The 15,331-nt window shown below is 40.2% G+C and overlaps 1 protein-coding gene across 8 annotated transcripts in view; it reads left to right on the forward strand.

Moving 5' to 3' along the window:
• The window catches only part of ABLIM2 (actin binding LIM protein family member 2), a 128,851-nt gene that overhangs the window by 110,904 nt on the left and 2,616 nt on the right, over window positions 1–15,331 (forward strand). For 6 of the 8 annotated variants that reach the window (XM_061585003.1, XM_061585004.1, XM_061585005.1 and 3 more), the window contains 3 exons: window positions 553–697; window positions 8,437–8,495; window positions 13,644–13,808. In XM_061585003.1, the coding sequence (XP_061440987.1) occupies window positions 553–697; window positions 8,437–8,495; window positions 13,644–13,793 (354 nt within the window). In that variant the 3' untranslated portion in view covers window positions 13,794–13,808. Of the gene's footprint in view, window positions 1–552; window positions 698–8,436; window positions 8,496–13,643; window positions 13,809–14,512; window positions 14,521–14,709; window positions 14,791–15,331 lie in introns of those variants that run through there. The other 2 variants (XM_061585011.1, XM_061585008.1) reach the window with 2 other exon arrangements.

Here is a 15,331-nt window from a genome sequence, read left to right on the forward strand (position 1 = left end):
AGAATTAATTTTTCATCCAAAATCTTAATGTATGAATATTCAAAATGATTAAATACTCAATAAAAGCTCTGACAATTGACTGATTTCTTTAACGGACGGTCAACCTTATAAGACATGTCAAGTTTCTTGTATACTTGAGCTAGGAAGAGGAAAGCAGTTTCTCTGTGCAAAAGCCATGTGAATTTGCAGTGTAAATGGTCCTTATGTCCTGTTATGGTAGTTTTAGGGCCTATTAAATCTTTCTGATGATATGCTCCCACCCCTAGATGTGAAGGGGGCTTGTCAGATTTGCTACTTATTTCTTCCTCTTTAGTAGGCTGCTCATAAGGAAGACAGAAGCATCCATATTGACTGAAATCTTACTGAAATTGAAAAGCAATAAGTCATCGAAAGGAAACCCATTCCCTTCCCTAACATTTCAGTTTGAAATAGAATCTTGCTGCTACAAATGGCTTGAAAAGTTAATGCAGGCAGGTTCCACATGGATAATTCCTACCTATGTGAATTTGCAGGAAAGCATCACATTTTAATGTTGGAATTTGTCCTTTTCAGCTTAAATCCAGTTGGCTAACTTTGAAAGGGGAGATGGATGCTAGAACTAACTCTCCTGATCTGGATACTCAGTCGCTGCCACAAAGTCCTGGAACTGATAGAGAGCTTCAGCGTTTGCACAACAATGCAGACAGTGCCTACTTACGTAAGTACTGGATGTTTTTTTCTTCAAGTAAAGTAAATTGAGACTTGATTAACATAAATCAAAGAGTCTTGCAGCACCTTAAAGAGTAACAAATTTATTATGGACATAAGCCCACATCATAAGATTCACGAAAGGAAATCTTAGTGGGGGGGAAATTGTAAGGTGGGAGTTGAGTGGCAATGAGATGCAAAAATAAAGTCAGTGATAATTGGAGCTCAAATATATGTTAAATAAGTACACCTTTGACCTCAAACAGTAGTAGATTGGTGATAACTGCTGAGATTATTGTGTAAACTTCCATAGTGGGGCAGGGAATCATTCACCAGAAACGGCTCACAAGCTCACAAAAACCTACAAGTGATGACACTGAACGCCAGCTTTTTCACTTTTATTCACAGTCATTTCAAAAAGATGGCTTACAGGGGTGCAATAAAAGCATGTATAGGGACCTGATGGGAGGCTTCAGATCTCACCACAACATTCAGCCAGAGGCATAAAATGTGACACTTAGAAGGGTCTATGGTAGGCTTCCCCTGGTTCCCTCCAGATATTGTTGGGCTACAAGTCCCATCATCTCTGACCATTGGCCATTGAAACGGATGTGAACTGGAATCCAAAACATCTGAAAGACACCTGGTTGGGGAAGGCTGGTGTTGGAGTTTGGCAAATATTGCAGCATAATGCAGAAATAAATAAGTAAGATGGTTGGTTGAAAGGATAAAGAAAGGTTTATTACTACTGGGAAAGAAAGTCAGTCTGACTACAAGCATACATGTGGCCATTGCAGAGTCATGAGTCTTGCACTCAGAGGACCCATCTCTAATTAACAAAAGAAAGGGAGAGAAGGGAGGAAGTAGCTTGATGAGATGGCATCTGCAGGAGACCCTTTCCTGCAGAGTGCAGTGATTTATTGGGTTTATAAGGAGTGAGACAATCTTTTAGATATCCTGGTCCCAAGTAGTATAAGGCTTTATACACCAGTGCAATTCTTTTAGCAGTGGTGTAACAACTTGGCAATAGTCTGCCCCAGTGAGCAGTGGAGCCACTACATTTTCCACTAGCTGCAACTTCCAGGCTAACCTCTATGTGGGCAGCCCCACATAGAGTGCATTACAGTAGTATAACCTGGAGGTTACCAGCACATGGGCGACAGTGGTCAGACTATCCCGATCCAGAAATGGCTGTAGCTGTCATAACAGCCTAAGCTGGTGAAAGGTTCTCCTACCACTGTGGTTGCCTGGGCCTTGAGTGACAAAAATGGATCCATGAGCACCCCCAGACGATGAACCTCCTCCTTCAGGGTTGTTGGTGTTACATGTCTTATCTGATCTAGGGTTCATAATAACTCCATTAAATCTCCTGGAAATATTAGCAGAATTGTTCTTTTCACTTGCTATTATATTCCACTCATCTGCTTCCACTTCCAGGTGTAAGACAAAAAACTTGTTTTTAGTCACCATGAAAAGAAGCTTTTCTATAAGAGGGGGAAATGCTAGCAATGTCTCTTTCCATACTCGTTGTCCAGCCTAATGAGAATTCATAACACACACAAAATTTGTCTGAACTTTATCATCATCATCAGTAGTCATTACTGGGGATTCTGAAAAAACCAGATGTTTTATTCTGTTTACCAGAAGATGTTAGAGCATAATTAAATGAAATGTGGTGCTTTGTTTCTGATTACTCTGAGGACGATGGAGTTTTCTGCAGTTAATATGCCATCCTGCACTAGGCAAGTGGGGTGCATCTTTCCAGCTCAATTACCCAAAGCAGGCAGTCTCCTCACCTTTCCATGCTTACAAGAAAGCCCAGCTGGGGATGTCATGAGAGTTTTCAGGAAATGTGGGCACCCAAGAAGGCTGCTGAGTCCAGACCACCAGAAAGATTATTTGTAGAATAAAAGAAGGGACACTCCCCTCCCTCTATTCCTCACCTAGTGAAAACTTGTGCTATTGCTAGAAAGCCAGAACCTTTCCAGCAGTCCTGTGCTATTGAGGGAACCACTTCCAATCCCATCATAGCATTATTTTCCCAAATTTTAGTAGTTTTGTGGTCCAAATGTTCAAACTGTCTTCCTGAAATGCAGCTAAATTCTTGTTCCAAAGGAGGCATTTTTACTTTATTTCTTTTTTAATTGCTTTTTCGTATTCTTGCAACATGCCATCTACCTCATTCATTCATAGGCAATCACTTGTGGCTGAGTAAGATTGTCTTCCAAGATAATTTGGTTGGAAGACGCCTATGTGTGAATTTGTTTTATGTGGGGAGTTCAGCGCACGACTATCAACACACAATCTTGACAGAAAAAGGCTTTGATCCAATGGCATGGGATACCACGACAATTGGAAGTCTTTTATCTGCTGCAGCCTCCATCCGCCTTCACAGCCATTGTAACATACACATTGTTATCCTCTGCCTGTTCTGCCGTTGAGGACTTTCTTGGATCGTTCTTTGTCTGGTTCCTCTCCCTTGACCTTACAGCCATGGGTGACCCTGCTGGGAGTACAGGACTCCCGACAGCATCGCTCACAGGATTCATTGGAACATGCAAACCCACTCACTACTACAAGGTGATGATTCACTGTGAGTGGGAACGTCTCATAAAATCCCAACTGATCTACACAGAAGCTGTTGCCATCAAAACATTTTGGCTACAATCCAGAGAGAAATAGTATGTGCCACTGAAACTAATTTGACAGTCTAATTCTACACTTGTTTATTCAGAAGTAAGTCGTATTGAATTCAAATGTGCATAGGGTTAGAGCTTTAATCAAAAGTTCAGCACTCAAAGTCCTAATACAGGTGCTTCCAGACAGAGGGCTCAGCGCTCTTTGACTGTTGCTTCTCTCTTGCAACCAGAATTACATTTATACCTACTGAACATAGTGCATTTTTTCAAGTGTTGTGCTGAAACCTGTCCTCCAAATTCTCAAAAAAAAATTGTTCCTCCGCAAATGAGGCTTCCATTTCTCTACCTCTTTCACAAGGCACTTTAACATTTGTTTAGAATTTGGGTGGGTGTGGGGTTGAGCTTACCTTATTGTTGCAAGGTGGCTGTGGTGGTGGAGCGTGTTTTTCTTTTTATTAAATATTCACCCGAGCTTCCTGATCTGAAAAAGCCCCATAGGATAAATTATCTCACAAGGTCTTCTCCTGAACTTTAAATGAATCACAGTAAACCGGGGAGGCTGACTACCAAGATCTGAGATCAAACCACTCGCTGATTTTGTTTTTAAGGGAAGATGGAAAATCTTTCAGCAGATTTCTTTAAAAATAAAAAGATGTCACTTTAAAAAAAGATAAAAATCTGTAAGGCACACAGTAGGCAGCCTCCTCACCTTCCCATGCTTACAAGCCCAGCTGGGGATGTCATGAGAGTTTTTAGGAAACATGGGCACCCAAGAAGGTTGCAGAGTCCAGGCCACTGGAAAGATGATTTGTAGGATGAAAGAAAGGACACTCACAAACACTACTTGGCCACCTCAACAGTAAGGTAAGTGTAACAAAAATCCAGTACACTACTCCAGAATTTCACTGAAATTTTCTCTCCCCTTTGATAGTTCTCAAATGCAACTTCTTTCTCATTAATGCCAGAGAATGGTAAAAATAAATGGGAGAAATATTTGGGGCAGCATTATTATTTTTTCAGTGCATATTACACAATGTTCTGTCCACACAGTGGGCATGTTTGTCTCCTCCCCTTTCTCCCAACCTTTTGTAGTTGCTTAATCATTACTGAAAGTAAAGAGCATTTGCAGGGTGACTTACGTCCTCTGTATGCACACACAAAAGTGTTCTAATTCTACACCAAGAAATCACATTTATTCTGTGTATCTATGTATACAGAGCACTTGAAAGTCCTCACAACCTTGCCTTAGAGGTCTTGCCCTGCTGCCTCTTGTATTTTTGTTTTAATGGATATTGTTTTTATATTATTTATTTATTAGATTTATATCCCACCCTTTCTCCCAGTAGGAGTCCAGGGAGGCATATTGTACATAGTGTACGTTTAATATTTTTAAAATCTCTAAGCAGAGGTTTAGAAATGCTTCTAAATAAATAAAATATAAACAAACAAACATTTAGGGTACCAGATTAAGTACCAAAGTCCTGTCCTCCCTGTTAGCTCTTGTAGGAGAGCAAATATTTGTAGCCTGAACTTTAAATGATACTTTGTTGATTCTCCACTAAACTGGAGTTCTGCAGGAGCTGTCTATTCCTCAGCTTCCGCTCAGTTTCACTTGCATTAAGAAACTACAGCCAGGATCCCTCCTTTCTTTGAGTAATCAAACACATACATACAGCAACAGGAACTCTCTAATTAAGGGGCGTACCCGACATGCAGCGGAAATCAGAAGGAAATAAACAGATGGAACAGGAGGAACCTTTAAAATGTCAGAAAAATAATGTTAAAACCACTTAAATAAACCACTTTTTAAAAATGTCAGATTTTTTATGACTAGAGAAAAACATGGAACAATTTTTTAAAAAAATAAGTCAGATTTTTTGTGATTAGGGAAAAACATGAAACCATTGCTGGAAAAACAGGTAAGGATTATTATTGGATGATGACAACATCTGCAGGCCCAGCCCAAAACATTTTGTTTTCTGAGGCAAAGGACAAATGGTACACATACCTACAGAGCCCTCCATGTACAGAATCTAACTACAATGACAATTTCATCTGGTGACATACCTGAAGACAACAGACTAACTTAAGGGGTACAGGACAGACTAGTTTAGGGGGAATGGCAAAGAGGTTGCTGCCCCCATGCTCCAGCATCTGCTGCCTAATGGTTGAGCTAGTCTTGGTTGTCTGAGCCCCCTGCAAAATGTGACAACATGTCATGGTGATTCCACAATAAATGCCAACAGTCAATCCATTTTCATTTATTATTATGCTGCTTCCAGGCACATTTCAATATTAAAGACATAAATGCCCTGGTCACAATTTGCCTTTCATTCTCTCATGGGACTTCTACCTTTTAAAATCTACTGGTCAGGCCTTGTTCCATTTTCCATCTCAATCAGGCACTGTCTGTTGCTGTTGTACTTTCCTCACGGATCAGTTTTCTGAGGAAAATCACCCCCGCTTACTGCTTTCTGATCCACAGGCTTAGGGAATGTAGGGTCCCCATTATGGTTGCCAGGTTCAGGGCCTGAGACTGATCCTGTATCTTTAGGAGAAGAGAAAGTCAGCCAATTCTTGCAACACTGCAATGGGAAAAACCACATGGTGGAATTCTCCCTTCTCCCTGCACAACTTTTAAAGATACAGAAGACCTCTTGGTTGCCAGGGCTGGCATATGAGCCATATAATTGTTTTATGGTTATTGGATTTTAAATGGCTTTATTTCTTGTTGTGAGCTGCCTTGGTTTCCAACCCTACCTCACAGGGTTGTTGGAAATATTCCATATACACATATATTGGAGATGTAAAAATACATTCACCCCATATAATAGTTTATTGTCAAAACCAGTTGGCAATTGCAGAACATTTTTTAAAAAAAATTATTAGTTTCCTGCCAAATAAAAGCAGTGACACATAAGTAATCCCTGCCTAACTGCTTAAAAAGAAAAAAGGATTGGAGGAGGAGAGAAAGATTTACAATGCAATCCTTTTCTATGTTCATTCAAAAGTCCCACTGATTTTCAGCACAATCCTAACCATGTCTACTCAAAAGTAGGTCCTACTGAATTCAGTGGTATGTGGAATTAGCATTGCAGCTTTACTCCCAGAAGAGCTTCATATTGGGAAAGTGTTCAAAACAGGTTATGAATAAGACAAATAAACTGACCTCTTCAACAGTCCAGTAAAATGTAACCTTGTTTGACTCCTTAGAGCCAGTGTGCTGTAGTGGTTAAGGTGTTGGACTATGACCTGGGAGACCAGAGTTCGAATCCCCACACAGCCATGAAGCTCACTGGGTGACCTTGGGCCAGTCACTGCCTCTCAGCCCTGTTCATAGGGTTGCCATAAGTCGGAATCGACTTGAAGGCAGCACATTTACATTTATTTTTGACGCCTTCATTAGAAAAATATAACACTGCAGCATGTACACTTTTAAAAAATTCTGTTCAAAGACTATCTGAAAGGTAAAATGTATAATATGCCATTTTTTGCAAGTAATTAAAAAAAAAAACCCTGCATGTTCACTTTTATGCCTACCAAGATCCTGCAGTGATCTTCTGTTGTAGTGCATTGTATGCATGTTTACTCAGAAGCAAGTCCCAATCCTGAACAGAGAATGTACTCTTTATGCTGCTGAAAGCTATATACAGTATTTACTGAATTCATGATGTGAGACAAGCAGGAAAAGGAAACTGTTCCCAGAACATGAAATGGGGTTTAGGTATTGCTATTGTCAATCACAACCCTGACTTCACTTATTGGCTAAAAACCTGAAAGGGCAGGGATTAGAGCTGCTGGTACTAACAGAAGTTGGGGGGGACTGACATTTTGGTTTATATCTTTTGAACCAGACTACCTAGAAACATAATTTTATTTTTAAATGAAAGCTAAGAGTCTGGAAATTAGGGTGACTCACCCAGAGACCCAGAAAGGACTCCCAAAGGCTAGAGTCTCTGGGCAAAAACTGGACACTTGGCATCCCTACTAGTGAGAGACAGTGTGGCACAGTGTGTAAAGTATTGCATATGAGCTGAGAAGACCTGAGTTTGAATCCCTGCTGAGCCATAGAACTGACCATTGGCCAGTCAGCCTAACTTTTTGCATAGAGTTATTATGGGGATAACATTGGATAATCCCATCAGGAAATCAATGTATAAATGTGATAAATAATGTTAATAACAAATCCATAACAAATAACTCTAAAGTCTATTTCTTCTATTTTATTATAGTATGAATTGGTGGTATCAATTTCTTTTATGGGGAAATGTGCCATTTTGGAATTTGAAATTTTGTTTAAAACCCACCATGAGTTGCTTTTGACTATAAACTCTTCTCTGTGTTGAAATACTGTTTAGTGTTTTCTGTAGTCTTAGAAATTACATTCAATTCTAAATCTGCACAGATGAACCAGTTGGCAGATTGGATTTAACTTTCTAATTGTACCATTTGTGTTCACACTGCTTTTCTTCTCTGAGCATTTCACTCACTAGTACCTCATTAATATTGGGGGTGGGGGGGTGTCTGTCTCATCTCACTGCCAGAAGTCAGGGGGGCAGAGTACAGTATAAAAACACTCAAAATATCCAAGCAAGAGTTAGATTATATAAATGCATGCTGAAACTTCAAACCCTGTCAAAAGATCATTTTATGTTTAATTGCTTGGCCATCAGTAGCCAACCCAAATGGAAAAGTTATGCCTAATCTATGACTTTGGTGAACATGTACAGGAGGATGTTTAGAAGACTCTGACCAATCCCAGAGTGAGATGTTGAGGGAATCTTCAGGGACAGGCCATTCTTCTTTCCTGCTTCTTCCCTCAGTTTTGAATGTAATATGTATAATATGGTTTTGCCCATCCTTCATAAAATATATTCATATGTTGTACAATGAAATTAACATAAAATAAAATGAAATTATACACAGAAACTCAGAATGAATGTGACGGATTCTGCCTTTATCTTGATCCTTTTGACAGGACATTGTACTTTATACAATGTAATTTAAAGTTCTTGAGATGACCTCTTGGTTATTGTTCTTTTGTAATCTTAACACCTGTAAGATTATGCATTTTCCAAAGAATCTGTCTTCTGTTCTGTCTCTTTTATAGGATTTCCATATTCCAAATCTGCTTCTCTTCCTGACTATGGAAAGAATGGATTACACCATGTAGGTAGACATAAAAATGTCTAAGTACCTATACAGTAACATACTTGGTCAGACTATCTAGCCCCCCGTACTTGAGGAAGCCACTTATGCCAGCTCAGGCTATTTGTCAGTCTAATCTGGCTTGAGGAATGAAGAATCTATGGCCTGAGGTCAGATGCATCCTTTTGCTGAAGTTCACCTGGCCCTGAGGAGAACTTTGAAGGCATGGATTGGGCCAGCTGACAGAACTGTGAGCCCCTCCAAACATCCTTTTTATTATGCATTCAGGATGATTTGTGCTCTTAATGTTACTGAGGTTCTCACATGCAAGTTTTTATTATTAATAATATTTGTTAGTTGCTTTCCTTGCAGAAGCAACGCAAAGCGACATACAACAATGATAAAACACTAAAAACAATTGTAAGAAATCAATAAACCTAAAACACATCTGCACAGATAAAAGACAGGTCTTGCAAAACCTGCCAAATATTTAATTTCCATTCTCAAAACTTTCAGGATGGTCACATGGCATAAACAGCAATTTGTGCATGGTCCGTAGCTTCCAGCAAATACCCCAAAACTTTGCATACCAGAAATGTTATTTTTGTTTAACTATTGTCTTTGTGTGCTATGGTACCATGGTAATGTGCCTAATTGAAGGTGCGTCTTTGTGATGTAGCCACTCCCACATATTTCCTGTTGATGCCATTTAGGTGGAAATGAGTGAAGGTTTAACAGCAATCACAGCCTGAACATTAAGACTGAAAGTAAAAGGGTGCTGGGTGTCATAGTGCAAGTATCTTTTGCAAGAGTGGCAACTGCAAGGGCTGGGGGAAAGAGCAGGGTAGTATGGCGAAGTCAAAGGAGGCCAGTGCACAGTCAATAATGCAAGAGTATCAAAGAACATTTATGTAGCAAGAGGATGAGCAGGCGGTCCAGTACTGAGCCACACTGAAAGTATAAAATGCTTGTTGCTGCATATATCTTCAACAACACACCTGTCTGGAGGTGCCCTGGATCTGCTTTTATTGTCATTTGGCTTGATCCATACTTTCAGAGCTCTCCTCAGGTGGGAGAGATGATTTTTACTTGCATGTGCCCCCCCACTTGATTTTTTCCCCATGGGCCAAAAGGTTTCCTACACCTGATATAGACCAACAGTGTTTGTAGGCACAATACCCTTCTGTAAAAGTCAAATACAAGTCAGTGCATACATGGTAAAAGTCAAATACAGATGTAAGATGATATTCAGGGCCGTTGTGGGTGGCATTAAACAAGCATTGTAGTAAACATTTAAACAATTCTATGTATTCAAAACAAAATACCTTGGTTCCCAGCTCTCTGTTCATATGTTCTGGCCCTCTTCAAGGTTGTCTCCAAATCCTAATAGTTCTCTTCATCCTTTTCAGTCTCAATGATGGATCCGTTTGGGATCTTGACTTTTTTTCCCAGACAAGCAATGAATCCAGAGCTATATTGTTTTCATATTGATAACTTGAACACTCAGGAAGAAATGGCAGTTTTGTACCAAGAGCTATCTGATGAAGAGTTCAGTTGTTGCAGCCTGGGAATGTGAACGATATTGCAGAATCAGCACTACAGCTATCCGTCAGAAAGATGCCATCCTGTTTCAATGCAGAAAACATGGGTGACATTTTGGAGATTGGGGAGGGGTGAATGGAAACAGCCATGGCAGTGGCTTTCCTCATCTTACTTTGAAATGTAGTTGCACTGCCTGCTCAAGCCTCAGGAGTGACTCTAGTGGTAGTGAGGCAACCAACCCACCATTTCTCTCCATGATGTTTCCCTTTGAATGATACCATGTTATAATGTAGCACCATTCCAGAGGCACATGGGGGGAATGGTTTCCCCTAGTGGCTTGCTGATAGGAGTACTGCCACTGGTGATCTGCCTAACTATGTTTAAGAGAAAGACAAGCACTGCTGCTGTTCTCAATAAGCCCCCCTTCTGTAATTTCTCCACTCCCTGAAATTTGCAAAGGGTGTTCACTCCTTTTCACATGCACACACAAACAGTCCATTTCTGCTGAAACAATTGAGCTAAAAACATTAGGGGTAAGGTGCTTGGTGGAGTTTGGTCAACCACATGTTTGCTCAATCTTTGTCCTTTTTGGCTTGCAGCGTCTAGCCAAAGGAGATTGATCAGCTAGGTCCAGGAGGCAATTAATAATGCTGTGAGAGGAGATAGTCACAGCTATCTTGAAAAAAGGGGTTCTGTGACTGCTCATAGAAACCCCAAACCTCATGTCCATGGATGCTGTTCATTTTAACAACTATCTGTATCTTGGGTAAGGTATTTGAGAAGATGGTTGCCATGCAACTCAAGATTTTCTTGGATGAGACTGATTATCTGGATCCATTTCAGCATGATCTCAGACCCAGTTTTGGCACCAAACTTATTTGGTCACCTTGCTGAGGTACAGGGAGACTGTGACTTTGCTAATTCTCCTGGGCTTCTCAACAGCTTTTAACAACCATTGATCATCGTATCCCTCTGGATAGGCTGAGTTGGGGATCAAGGGCTTCAGTGGTTCAGCTTCTGCTGACAATTCCAGAAAGTGTTGCTAGGAAACTACTGCTGAGCCCTCGAACTACAGGATTCCATTTGTCTCCTATGCTTTTAAACATCTACCCAAAATTTCTGAATGAGGCTGTCCAGAGATCTAAAGTGAGATGTCATCAGTATGATGACACCTAGCTCTAATCTTTTTCACCAGATTATATCAGGGCTGGGGAATTTGGATCAGTCTGAGGTCAGTCAGGAGCCATGGGACATATCACTAGTCAGGATCAAAGGATATGTCAGAACCAAAGGACCCTCTGGAAACGGCTGCACTAGGGAGTTGCTGTGCATTTCAGGAGACTTGCTTGCTGCATTTGAGGAAGTGGTTTAGAATCCTCCAAACGGACGCATTCTTTTCAAAGGGGCTTTCTGTAACCTAGTAACAGGCAGCCGGGTGGCACAGACAGGGCGGCAGGGCTCACCTGCCTTCCCAATGCCCAGTGTCACTGCTGGCTCCTGAGAGGGGGAGGGCTAAAACATAGGGAGTTCAGCATAATGTGGGTGTGGCTCCTGCTACCACACCCAAACTGCACTGAGCTCCCAGCAACTTGCCCCTGCCCCTTTCTGGCAGCAACAATTGGCACTTGGAAGGCAGGTGAGCCATCCTGCCCTGTCTGCACCGCCCCATCACCCACTATTGCTGTAACCACTAAGTAAGTCGTTGGTGGTTACTGAAACCTCTTTTGAACTTAGTCACCTCACATCATTATGTCAGGTGACTGACGTGTGGCCCCCAACTGTCAAAGATGGCCCACAAGGGGGGTAGGAGAAATTGGGATCTGGCTCAATGGTTATTTCCCCAACCCTGTCCTCAGGAGCTTGGGGCCTGATGGGCTGCCTTTTACTGCATCAACTTGCCTGGACATTACAGTCATCTTCTGTGCCCTCCTGCTTCCTTAAGTTAGGAGGGTAGCAACTGAGGAGAGGGCCTCCTTGGTTTTGGTGCCTCATCTGTGGGATGACCAAGGAGCTGCCTTGTCTGTTTAGCACATGGAAATCTTCATTTACCTGGACAGTGATATGTCCTCCTGCGTGTTTCAACAGAGTGGGAGAGCGAAGAGGGAGGCACCCCAAATGCACCACAGACAAGGAGAGGGAAACCCTCAAAATGTCAAACCAGCAACCAGCCGAAAATAGAAGTGGGAATTGGTTATTGCATCCCGACACATTTCAGGCATCAAAACACCCTTTGTCAAGGGTAATCTTGTGCAAGTGACACGCTGCCGTCTCATCGGTGTAAAACACCGTTTTTTACACTTTTTATTTTTACCACTTTTGTTTTTGGCTGGTTGCTGGCTTGGCACTTCGAGGGTTTCCCTCTCTTTGTTTCCTGCATTTTTCAACTGCAGGGCAATATGGAAATATTTAAATAAAGTACATACATAAATAATAAGCGATAGTTGTAAGATTGTTGTTTTTAACTCAGACGTTAACATTCCTTCTCTCAAGGAAAAGCTACAGGTTATGTTAAAAGTGTAATCACATTTGATGTGTCTGGCAATTGTTTTTATAAATAGCAGCAGTGGGTGAGAGTGATCAGGATTATGGTGCAATAGGAGAGTTTTAACCCTTTCACTTGCATTGTAGTCTTGACAAAAATTGCCCTTTTCCACTAACTTGGACTGGAAGGGAACCTTTTCAGTGACATCAATAATGGGCACTCTCCCAGGCCAGGGGAGTAATCTTCATTGGAACTGTGATATGGGGGAAAGGGTTAAAAAGCCCTCCCCATGAGATGTGGTCCCACCGTGACTGCTATTTTTTTAAACAAACACAGAGGCACTGTAAATGTGATCAGTGCACTCTCATATGGTATAATACAGCCATCTGACATTAATGTTTCTTTTAAAAGAAGGAAAATAATCACCCCAATAAAATTCATAATCAGAATGACAGACTGAAGTACTTAAGATGATACATTAGAATAGCCATGCTCATAAGACTCTTCAATGAAAATTTAAAAATAAAGTGGGAAAGTGAAATGAACTATATTAGCTGAAATATGAATTTGAATTAATTAACAAAAATAAATACCAATGCAATATATCTTAAGTAAGCTTATTAACAGTGACATCCTATGTATGACTACTCAGAAGTAAGCCACTTTCAGTTTGATGAGACCTACTCCTAGCTAAGTGTCTATAAGATGCAACCCAATAGCTTTGTTAACTCATAGTGTATTAATGATAGGCCCTTTGAACACTATGGCTAAAGATATTTCACACAACCATTATTTAATGTCTCTAGAAAAGAAAACAACAAAATATTCAAATACCGGATTTGAACCAGATCTAGTACAATAATAACAGTGCTCAATAATAATTCCATACCTACTGAATTAAAAAAATATAAATTGGCTTTAATGCCACAATAAAATAACCAGCATTTTGATGATAATGATAATTGACATTTACAGGCCAAAATGTTTCTTAGTATACTGGTTTATATACACAGTCCAGCTGTTTTGTCACTTTCCCATCTTAGGTAAATAATTATGTTAAAGAATGCATGTTGGAATTTTTCTGTATTACCTTTCAGCATTTATTGAATTAATTTGCAAACATTCCATCTTTCTTTCTGTTCTAGGCTGCAAATATGGCCCAATATGGCACTGACCAGGATGCTACTTGGGGAACAAGAGGTATACTTCAGCACCATCCTATATCTGTTGTGCCAACACTACATAACCTTCACATACTAACCAAAACTGACTATGTGACGACCACAGAATACTAATAGCAATCAAACTTCAGGCTGCTCTGTAAAATGTAGATTGGATTTAATATTTAATGAATTTAGATCAATGCCAGACTTGCAAACTTTGTATTAAAATAGCAGCATAATTGCTTTTAGAACTAATAATGTTAATGTTTGGGTCGGAGAGGTCAACTGATCATGCAGCTGCAGTAATCTCAGAACCTCTGGGATGGTTTAGCTATAATTGATTTTCAGCTGATGGGTTGGGACCCATTAGTGGGTTGGCCCTGACCTAAAGTGGGTCAATTCAGCAGCACCATACAAATGAAAGGTAAAAATGAAGAAGTGGGTCTCCAAATGAATATATCAATTTAAGATCAGTCCCAGGTCTGAAAAGATTGAAGATTACTAGTTTAGAATATTTCAGCACTCATATGACCATCACCAAAAGAGCACTCTTTCATGTGGTAATACTGTTTTAGCCCATTCTTGCTCAATTGTACAAAAACATGCCAACATTATAGCCATTAAGGGTATGCCAGTGTTTTTATGCAATGTGTACACTAAATGTATGTTATTGACTGATCCACAGGATAAAGAGATCTTAAATATTGCAACTTGGTGTGACTCCACAGAATAAATTTTTTTGATAGTATTCACTGGAGGAAAGTAACATTTAAACAAGTTCTCAAAATACAGTATGTAAATAACAGTTAGTTCTGCTCTAATCTACCAATTGTTTTTCTGGTCTCTTACAGAATACAAGGTAAGGATTGCTGTTAACAACACTGAAAGAATGTTGAGAAGGAGCCCTTCTTAGCAAGGTTCATCGTATTCCTTTTTTCTTCTCTAGTCCATGTGATATTAATATAGATACAAGTATGTTCCATTTACATTTAAAAATTGCCACAAGGGATACATCTTTCTAGGCATCATACTTTTTTCTTGTGTACAGATCTATCCATATGAAACACTTATTGTAACAAACAGAGTTCGGGTGAAACTACCAAAGGATGTGGATAGAACCAGGTTGGAGGTAAGAAAGGCATTTGCTTATGATTTTTAAAACTCTACACACTGAAATTATTTAATTGTGATGCCTGAAAAATCCCCAACTGAATATATTCCCCAATGTAGTAGTACAATGGTTTCCAAAGTTTTTTCCCCACAGACCACTTGTAAATTGCTGAGGGTCTTGGTGGACCACTTGATGGTTTTTCTGCCCATAGCAGCAATTATAATGCACTGTCCTGGATGCTGTAGGATTTTTTCAACTGAATTTTTACAGACGCTCCCTGGACCACCTGAATGACAATTGCAGACCACCGTTTGGGAACTCCTGTAGTAGGAAATTACTAATGTGGCTTGGATCCTGTCATGCTCCTGATGTCATCATCATGAGATGAGAAGGCCGAAACACCTTGCTGTTATCTTAAAACTGTTATACTTAGAAAGAACTTCTGAGAACTGGAAAAGGTCCCCTGACTTCCAGGCCTAAGATGCTGCTTTGAATCTAAGATGATCATTTTTCAGGTGCAAGATGCCCTGGGACTTGTCATTCCCATGGTACCTGATGT

Source organism: Rhineura floridana, chromosome 9 (genome assembly GCF_030035675.1).
Source record: "Rhineura floridana isolate rRhiFlo1 chromosome 9, rRhiFlo1.hap2, whole genome shotgun sequence".
NCBI classification, from domain to species: Eukaryota; Metazoa; Chordata; class Lepidosauria; order Squamata; family Rhineuridae; genus Rhineura; species Rhineura floridana.